Genomic DNA, 11032 nt, shown 5'->3' on the forward strand with positions numbered 1-11032 from the left:
CAGTCAATGTTTGTACATTTAATGTTCCAAATCTAAGTCCTTGTTTGTAGCCAGTTTGTCATTGATTAAATCTGTCCTTTCCAAAGCCCATTCTATTTTTGAAAGCAGAAATCATAATCCACTACTGGCTTGCTGGGCCTATCGTAGCTTCACCACAACCCCGTTAGCCGTCACTTTTCAGGATTCCTGTAGGACCTTCACAGCTACCATAGCAGTCCCTGGGCACACACAAATACAGTTATGTGAAGTGAGGTACAATGGGGACAGTGTGTGCCCCGGGACCTCTATGGAAAACCCATGAAACAGTGTAAACTGAAGAAATGTTCAGTAAAATATATTTTCAAGCCACAGTTACTTAACAAACATACTTTTCCTGCTATAAGTAGTCTGAAAGAATAAATAAGTAATCTTCAATGCATTCTGCCATTAGGTTATACAAAATTAATAAGCATTCTCATTTTAGGTACTTTGTTACATGTAAAAGACTTCTTTAAAGGACATCATGATGGCCTTTGTATGTAAAATTATTTATTTATATAAATCATTACTGAAATTTTGGCCATGTGGCCATTATTATGTGGCACACTGCAAAGCTGCAAACACAGAGTATATATACAGAACTGCACTCACACCTGCTATGCATATGGTAATTATACAGTGTAGATAATGTTTTGAAAAGTTGTAGAGGGGATTTAATAGATGGCATTCTGATAAGGAATCCATGTCAGAGGTAAAATAAGTTTGAAGATTGCATCACTTTCAAATCTCCTGCTTTACAGTATGCACACAGTGGAGAGAATGAACTCTGACCTATTTGTTCTGCAGGGCCCATGACATGGGCAATGTCCCGAGTACTCACCATCGGGTTCTCTTCAATATGACTAAGGATGTCCTCTACAAACTCAAGAGAGCAGTGGAGCACCACAGTCAGTCCTCCTAGTTACAAATGTACCAGTTTCTCTTAGCCTTTGTCATAGCCAGGCAAAAAATTTACGCAATATTATTATTATAACATGGACTGATGATGACTTCCTTGTTTCAGTTCGAGCACGTACCATTCATATTTTGAAGTTGTACGTACAGATGGAATATACACAATTTATAGTTAATTAACACCTCAAACAGAAAGTGGAGCCCAGTCCTGATATTCCATAGACATGTGCTTTATCATGGATGACAATAATTCCCTTGGCAACTAGCAAAGCTGAGATATTACATAACATTTTATGTTTTTTTTATGCAAAATTAATATTGTCATAAATATTGTAAACCATTAGCCCATTGTGTGCAGATCACTAGAACTGGTAATGTGTTTGTAAAGCCTTTTACAAGTTGTCATCAGCCAGTTGACATCAGCCAGTAGACATCATCAGCCAGTAGACATCAACTGCTGTGTAATGGTCTCCTCTAGACCTTGCCATACGTTGTTGTCATTAGCAGTATGCAGTTATGTTGCTCCTGTATTTTTTCTAGTGTAACCTACCCATCTTTCATTATAACGCCAGTGTGATTGTTCCATACTTCTTGCAACAGAACAGTGAACTTCCTTGACCCATGTGCCAGGTATTCAACTGGCTACATATCACTCCCACTCCACAACATATAATTTTACGTAATATCTCGATTTTACTAGTTGCCAAGGGAATTATTGTCATCCCATGGTAAAGCACTTCTATGGAATATCAGGACTGGGCTCCACTTTCTGTTTGAGGTGTTAATTAACTATAAATTGTGTTGTATTCCTTCTGTAAGTGTAACTTCAAAATATGTTCTTCGCAGTTGATAGTTCCTAACACAACGTCTTTGTTTAGTTTGGTTTACAAAAAAGTGTACATACTGCAACAAAACATTCGCATAAATTTGGGTCTCTTACTTAAATAGATTTTTGTCTTCTACTGCCAACAGCACAGGTTGCCCACAAAAAACGTGACACACCTAAAGTGTCTATGCCTTTTTAATTGTAATAAATCCACTTTATGATAGCAGTGTAATCCACTGAAACATGCAGTGGGAAGAACAAAATCATTATTTGACTGGATAAAGTAATTTGTATTTTCCAAAACAACTACTTCCCCACAAAAATTCTCTTGTTTTACGCCCTCACAAAAGGGAATGTATTTATAGCTGATCAAAGCATAAATTCTCATTATGTGAAGGGAGTTGGCTGTTTAACTGGCAAATCCCAGTAATTGGTCATGTGGTAACACATTATTTCATGTAGTTCTCAGTAGTGCATAATTATATTATTATAAAAATGTAAAGGCTAAGTATAGAAGTATCTTATGTGTACCAACGAGAAAAATATGAAATTACCAATGGAGCACCAATGAAAGGAAGCAGGATGATTGTGATTTAACAGCCTGATGACAATGACATGATGAGATACAGAGAAGAAGTTCAAGTTGGGAAACAAAATCAGTCGCGTCTTTTACAGAGGTACCATTAAAGCACTTGACTTTAAGTGGTTTTGGGGAACCATGGAAAACGGATTTGGATGGCCAGTCAGAGCAATAAAGCTGATCTTTCCAAAAGGAAGTCTGATGTTTTAACCACTGCACTGCCTCACACAGTCCATGTCCATGACATATGTACCTAGTCACAAGTAAAACTATTAATCAAACAGAGCTTTCAAGGGCTACTTATATGTTTCAGTAAATGCCCAGTTTGTCATCTTAGTTTATTTATTTGCTCCCTTAAGAATGCCCACTACTTTAAATATAAAAGCTCCAAGAGATAATGAATAGCATAATTACTCATTATCAGTTATTTTGAAGTGGGATACATTTAATATGTTGCATTGGTTTCATTGTTGTGATTATGACTTACTTTACATTCCTTGAAGAAGCAAGCAATGTTTTCCAGTAAACTTGAGCCATCTTCTTCCATTATCACTCTCGATACTTGCAATACATAGTCTGCTGCTTCCTGTGCCACAGGCTTGTGCTCCGAGAACACCAGAAAGAAAAGTTGTTCTTTGTCTTTTTCATTTAACACTGACTGATAAAATCTGCAAATGTACACACACATTTATATTAATGAGGATGGAATAGGCTCAAAGTCTAATAAATGAAGTGTAGATGATGATTATTTCATTTTTTTCTATTGAACATTTTTGTCAACCCATGGCCAGAACTTAAAAGTAATTACATAGGAAATATGAAATTTCTGAAATACAATAACATTGAAAACTCTAATAATCCCCTACTTAGCCTACGCAGACGATCTTGCAATAATGGCAGATTCTAGTGAAATGGCAGTCAAACAGATAGAAACCTTAAAAGAGTGTGCAGGAAAAGTTGGCCTACAAATATCTTTTGAGAAAACGGTGTTTACAACAACAAATCTAGAAATTTCTAAGTTACAAACCAAATATGGAGAAATTAAGAGGGTACCATACTTTAAATATTTAGGAGAGATAATTTCTGAAAAATACTCACAACAAGAAAGAATATTAAAAGCTCGTAGGGGTCTAGGGCTGGTCCAAAACATTTACAATAAAAAATGTCTATCTATAAATACAAAAATTAAACATTATAAGTCGGTAATTAAACCAATAATGCTATATGCCAGCGAAACCTTGACACTTAAAAGGAAAACAGATATGGAAAACCTGAAGAAAGAGGAAAGGAAAATCATTAGGAAAATTCTGGGACCAAGATGGACCAAAGAGGGGTATAGATTACAGAAAAATTCTAAAATTGAAGAATATTCTAACATAGAGATAGACATGAGGAAGAGGCGTCTAAAATTCTATGGCCACATAATGAGACTTCCCGATCACAGACTTACAAAAAAAATAGTAAGATACGTAGCATCCCTTGTTAATGGAGGAGAATGGATCAAAAATGTAAAGAAAGATCTGGAATTAGCCAACATTACTACTGAAGACATGAACAAAAGAAACAATTTCAAACTTAAAGTTGACAAATGGGAGGTCAAACCAGAGACAAAAGCGCCGAGAACTGGAACAAAATGGAGCGAAGAAAGAAAAGCTGAATTCTCGCAAAGAATGAAGACCTGGTGGGCAAACAAGAAGAATAAGAAGCCCCAGAAGTGAACCATCTTTACTTAGCGTCTTCCATGTTGGGAGCTTTACGACTAATAATAATAATAATAATAATTATAATCTCTCTCACACACAGCACAAAACATTATTTAATCTTACATATTTTACTAATAGGTGAGGCAGAGGAAGGTGTTCACTGTGGCCTGATAGTAACAACCATTTGAACATTTTCCACGCCTGATTTGGAAACAGCAAAAGCAGAAGGGCTGCATTAAGTGAATGAGGCTGTGTTCTCTATACATCAACTCCTTTTTTATTCAATAATACATCATTGTAGCTTGCAACTATAAGAACACAATAAAGCAGACCTCAAAGTACTCATACACAATGTGTTTAACAGAACAACAGCCTCTAACTTTGGTTTGACAATCTGCATTTTGTTACTGATAAATATCGACTACTGTAGAAGCATACTGAAAATTTATGTAACTGAGTGCTGCAGACTTAAGAGTTCATTTCAGATGATGATCTCAAAAGTAAATAGACATACTGTGAAGTCTCTGTATGATTCTCCACATCATTAAATATAGGCACACATGAACTTCACATATTAATTGCCACTGGAATTATTGTCATCCCTCAGTAAAGCACAGGTATACAGAATATTGAGACTAGGCTCTTCTTATTGTGTGTAATGCACAGAAGTTTTCAATGGAGGACATAACATCACTTAAGATTGTCTTCTTAATACTCTGCTTATTTCTGCAGAAGCATTATGGTAGATAACCTGTTGTTTTGAAGGCCTTGTCCTCCATTTGTACATCTGTAGTGCTCTTTGTACACACCGAGATGAATATAATGTTGTTCAGAAACAGAGTTCACACTTGTTCAAGTTCCACTTGTAGGTTATTTTCATCTGATATGGTATGAGATTGGTGGATCAAGGTCTTCAGAGTTTTTTGTTCCAGATGGTGTGAACTATTAGCCTGTAAATACAGTACTGTCACTAAAAAATTTCACGCTCTATGTAGCCACATCATTCAGTGATTTTTACCATTCAAATATGATTGATCTCATATGAATGGGGCAAGTTTTCAGCAAGAGGCACATGGAGCAATGTTCTGTCTTGCAGCACACGTGCATGCCCTTTAGCACCCCATGTTCTGTGATAACTTGTTAAACCATGTATATGCCAACGAGGTCTTCAATACCAGCGTATTTTTTCAAGTATTCAACTGAAGATGGCCAGAAGACTCAGTGCAAAAATATTATGGCAGCAAGTTACAGACACCTGGCACTCATATGTCTAATTAAGAAAATTACAAAATTTTTAACAAATGAAGAGAAAAAGTATTTACGGACAAAATGGATGTATAGGTACGGAAATAGTGAAACAGTGTCCCTTCTGCAATGAAAACCATGTTACTATTTATCTGTCTCTTATTGCAGACAGTCTGTGAGGTATGCTTGGTTTTGCGTGTGTGTGTGTGTGTGTGTGTGTGTGTGTGTGTGTGTGTGTGTGTGTGTGTAACCTCTCTCAACAAAAACATGAAATACCTAAGAAATAATAAAACATTTAAAAAGAGAAAACAGAATAAAATATGTTAAAGACGCATACACACAAAAGCGACAGCAACCTCCATCTTGCTCATCTGGCCATACTAACAGCAGAGGGGAGAGACCAGCAAAAGTGCACATCACATTTGATGCAAACACAGTTGTTGTGTACATTTACAAAAGGTGGAAGGTTAGAACTGCAAGTGGAAAAACCAAATAAAAATGTATGGATAATCTGAACATTAATGTTCAGTTGCAATTGCTCTATGAAAAGAACTCCCTTTCCAGTATTGCATCAGTCATGGAGTTGGAGAAACTGTTGGTTACTGCAGTCTGTTTTACTATATATTTTCCTTAAGACATACTTTCTTTTACTTGTTGCTTGCTACATATCATTTAATCATAAGCCAACTGATTTAAAGCTGATGCCAAAGCATGATACAGGAACTGATCACAGACATTTGTCTCAGAATTTTGATTGTGTAATGCTTTTGTGGCTTATGATTTTTCTTTTTAATCCTAAATTGTGATTCCTATTTTCATGCACAGGCACCACGAAAACAGTTTATTACACATTCCCTTTGGAATATATGGCACAGTTTTGCTTTGATATTACAACATTCCATTAGAACTACTGACAGCCTTGGAAGAGCCAGTCATGACAAAACTCTACCATCTTGTGAGCAAGATGCATGAGACAGGCGAAATTCCCTCAGACTTCAAGAATAACATAATAATTCCAATCCCAAAGAAAGCAGGTGCTGACAGATGTGAAAATTACCGAACAATCAGTTTAATAAGTCACAGCTGCAAAATACTAACGTGAATTCTTTACAGACGAATGGAAAAACTGGTAGAAGCCGACCTCGGGGAAGATCAGTTTGGATTCCGTAGAAATGTTGGAACATGTGAGGCAATACTGACCCTACGACTTATATTAGAAGAAAGAATAAGGAAAGGCAAACCTATGTTTCTAGCATATGCAGACTTAGAGAAAGCTTTTGACACTGTTGACTGGAATACTCTCTTTCAAATTCTGAAGGTGGCAGGGAGCGAAAGGCTATTTACAATTTGTAAAGAAACCAGATGGCAGTTATAACTGTCGAGGGACATGAAAGGGAAGCAGTGGTTGGGAAGGGAGTGAGACAGGGTTGTAGGCTCTCCCCGATGCTATTCAATCTGTATATTGAGCAAGCAGTAAAGGAAACAAAAGAAAAGTTGGAAGGTAGGAGGCGAGGTACTGGCAGAAGTAAAGCTGTGAGGACGGGGCGTGAGTCGTGCTTGGGTAGCTCAGTTGGTAGAGCACTTGCCCGCGAAAGGCAAAGGTCCCGAGTTCGAGTCTTGGTCCGGCACATAGTTTTAACCTGCCAGGACGTTTCATATCAGCGCACACTCCACTGTAGAGTGAAAATCTCATTCTGGGAACTATAGGGTGTTTCACAAAGTTATACTGCCCCTTATGAATCATCGATGATGCAGAGCCAAAAAATGCCTGGGAGCATTTAATTTCCATAAAGCCCATTCACTACATGGACTACCTATATGAGTTACTAATAATACTCATATAGACAGATTCTACGTAAATCTCTGCAGACTGTTCTACACTGCTAGAGGGGAAATTGGTTCTTAGTTCATCCTGTGTGTCAGTTGTAGCATTCTTCCACAAGCACCATTCATTTTTCAGTTTACAAACAGGCTATACCTCCCCAGAATTTCCTGTCCACTTTTCTTACGTAAGTAGACAACATAATTTTACCAAGCCCATCAGTTTACCGAGTACTTATTCGCAGTTGTTAAGTGATCTTTTATGTAAAATACATTCATATAAACAATGTAAGTGTCCCATATATACAACCTTCTTTCATAACTGTTAAACTAAATGATAGTAAATGATCAAATTGTGCTTTCTGCAAAATACTACTAGGTGATTTTCCTTTTCATTCCTGTCTTCCAGTTCATTATATCCCACTATTTTCACTTCTCTTCCTTTACCTGCCGCCAAATTCCAGTCACGCCACCACAATTAACTTTTTTCAGTTCCCTCAAAGAAATGAGTAATTTATTTTATCTGATCAAACATTTTCTCAGCTGAGAATTAATTTTCACTCTGCAAAGGAATGAGCAATGATCTGAAACTTACTGGAAGATAAAAACTGCATGCTGAATCAAGACTCAAACCTGGGATCTTTGTCATTCATGGGTATGTTCTCTGTTTACAAAGTTATTCAAGCATGACTCATGATCTGCCCCCACAGCTTTACTTCCCTCTCCCACCCAACTCCCTATTTAACAACTGTGTACTACATTATAACTGTACTGTTACTGCTTACCCATACTACTTTTAGAATATATTTTAACCTGTGAATAGAGGATATAATTATTGTGACTATTTTATATGTCCAATGTAAACTTTATACAATCATTTTACTTAAAAATGACCACAGCAAGTGGTTTATTTAACACACTAAGATTAAAATAAAAATAGCTACAAAAACTAAAATTGGGATCTATATCAGTCATAGACACTGTCTGCAAAGTAAGTCTACTTAATAATAGGCATCCAAGGTTTTTCTGACAAAAATGATCAGTTACGTCTGAAACCTAAAGAACCTTGGCCGATTCCTTCTCAGCTAATAAAATTACTAAATGGTTTTGATGACTTTGGCCTGTTGTGCTCCTTTGCAAGCTTTTAAAGAGTTTGCCAGTTAACTACAAGCCGGAGGTCGCAGAATTCTGACTCCACATTTGCTGAGCATGTTCTGAGTACGAAACAACCATCAGACAAGAGTCCCACATCCTTCCCTTAGCAAACAAAAGACAAAAACTTCACATGCAGGAAGCCCTGGAAATTAACAAACATTTAGCTCACAGTACAGATCCCATATTGAATGACCACACACAGCGTAATATTTGCCCTCTTCTGAACTTTACATAATCTGTTCTGTTTTTCATTACTTCCTACAAATTACCCCATTTACCTGTATTCATTCAGTTCCTTTATTTTATTAAAACTGTCTATGTAATCCATATAGACTGCTATTATAATAGTTACATCTTTCTTTTAATTGTTAATATTTAATACCTCTTGAAGGTGTCTCATCAAGTACTGTTTTTTATTTTACTTGGTTCATTTATTTGAAGCCAACTGTTACATTGGCACAGTTTTGAATATAGTGCTTTTTCTGTTTGCTCTTTTTATATTTTTAAACTTTTTACTTTCAAAAATGCAATACCACCACACTCTCAAAGATGGCATTTACTGTAAGTTCCCTCATACTCCTCAGTTTTCCATCATTTATTCATTTCTGTTCATCTTATGGATATTGATTAAGTTCCTCATATATTCTGTACTTACACTGACAATTCTTTCTTGCAGAGCAGGACGGAGGAAGCTCCCTCACTCGAACTCACAGCGGCAGTTGTCACTTGTGTCAGACTGCCGCGTAGGCAGTGGAACGCCGCTTGAAGTCACGGCGGCATCAGGAGGTGGGGCGGCAGCGATGGCAGGCAGATCGTGAGCATCGGAATGCATGTCGGAGAGGGGCAATTTTGGTTTTTAAGTGGTTAATGGAAACCGTTTGAGGTTGTCCATTTACAAGAATTATAAACGTGTTCAATCCGTGATGTAAGACGCGGTGTGGGCCCAAATATGGTGGTTGCAAGGCTGCTTGCACAGAGTCACTGTACAGAAGCACGAATTCACAAACACCAGTGGCGTGGAATGAGTGCGAGGCATGGGGGTGTGTAGGCGAGCGACATGCACACGTACCCATTCCACAAGGACAGGAAGATTGATGGCATCAACCGGCAGTGCATCCTCCACGAACTCAGCTGGCGGGAGGAGGGACTCTCCATATAGAATCTCCGCCAACAATGGATTCAAGTCTTCCTTACGGGGGGGGACCGGATGCCGAGTAAGACCCAAGGGAGGGCCTCGGACCATAACCCACCGTGGCACATTAGTGCAGCTTCGGGAGTTCAGTGCCACCAATCGACCAGGCTGTTCACCTGCGGGTGATAGGCCATCGTGTGGAAGCGGGTGATAGGCCATGGTGTGGAATTTAGCTACACCACACAGTCAAGCAAAAAGTGTGGATTTGAACTGTCGTCCCTGATCAGTAGTGATGGAAAGAGGGCAACCAAACCTTGCGACCCACATGGATATGAAAGTGTGAGTGATGTCTCTGCTGTGATGTCGATGAGAGGGACCGCCTCGACCCAACGAGTTTTGAGGTCTATCATAGATAATGTGTATTGGTACCCCTTGGAAGCGGGAAGTGGACCGACCAAGTCAATATGGACATGCCGAAGGCGACCCTTTGGAACACTGAACTTGCCTAATGGAGACTGTGTGTCTCTGCCAACTTTACTAGACTGGCAAGGGACACAAGTGCGGGTCCAAAGGCAGCAGTCTTGCCGCACGCTCAGCCAGACAAAGCATTCAGTGGCTAGTGTCAATGTTGCCCGCATTCTGGGGTGGGCCAAGTTGTGTAAGGCATTGAAGTTCCTGCGCCAAAGAGAGGACAATACCAAGGAGTGAGGAATGCCTGAAGTAATACCGCAAAGGACCGCAATCGTCAACCCGTGTAGGACAAGAGATTGGATAGCGAGCAAAGACTCATCTGAAACTAATCACTGAGTATCGATGTCCTCCGACTGGAGTCATGCAAGGTTATCTAAATTCAAGGGTGTGGAAAGCACGGATAGATAGTCAGCTACAACATTCTCCAAGCCGCAGATGTAGTATGCGTCTGAGGAATGCTGACAAATATAGCCCATATGGCAGAAACATCTTGGCGGAAGGTCCTCAGCCAGGATGCGTATCGAATCAATGAGTAGATCGTGAAAGGTCGCCCCTTGAGATCACTCTGGAAGTGTTTAATTGCCTCATAAACCGTGAGAAGTTCACGGTCAAAAGCAGACCACTTACACTGGCTCTTGGTGAGTTTCTTCGAAAATAAGCAGAGCGGTTGGTTGGAGTCGTAGGTGTGCTGTTGTAAAACAGCGCCCACAGCTGAGTCACTTGTGTCAGTAGTGATCAAAACACGAGCCTCAGGATCAGGGTGGGCAAGTGTGACGGCTTTGGCGAGTGCAGTTTTGAGATTACAAAATGAGTCGAGCATGGGTTCGGTCCAATCCAACGTCCGTTTCCCCAAGGTATTTTTGCCAGAGAGGGTGTCGGTGAAGGCCGATTGGACGGAGGCAGCCTGAAGGATATGGCGGCGGTAAAACTTAACCATAGCCAGAAAACGACAGAGTCGAGTATAATCTTCAGGAAGAGGCAGGGCAAGAATGGTTTCAACATGAGAATCCATCTGTTGGATGCCATTGGCCAAGACAGCATGGCCTAAGAACATAACTGATGTGGAACAGAATTGAGATTTATCGTGATCACCATGCTGTTGTTGGCAGAGAGGGCTGAATGGACTGCATCGAGGTTAACCTGGAGCTCCTCGGCAGAGGAGGAAA

The 11032-nt window shown here is 39.3% G+C and overlaps 1 protein-coding gene across 1 annotated transcript in view; it reads right to left on the bottom strand.

The window, feature by feature from the left end:
* Positions 1–3027, bottom strand: part of LOC124620089 (cohesin subunit SA-3-like) — a 237036-nt gene extending 234009 nt beyond the window's left edge. The window contains exon 1 of the mRNA XM_047146758.1: positions 2827–3027. Within this exon, the coding sequence (XP_047002714.1) occupies positions 2827–3027 (201 nt within the window). The remainder of the gene's footprint in view (positions 1–2826) is intronic.
* Between the last annotated feature and the right edge of the window lie 8005 nt (positions 3028–11032).

This window comes from Schistocerca americana, chromosome 6 (genome assembly GCF_021461395.2).
Source record: "Schistocerca americana isolate TAMUIC-IGC-003095 chromosome 6, iqSchAmer2.1, whole genome shotgun sequence".
NCBI classification, from domain to species: Eukaryota; Metazoa; Arthropoda; class Insecta; order Orthoptera; family Acrididae; genus Schistocerca; species Schistocerca americana.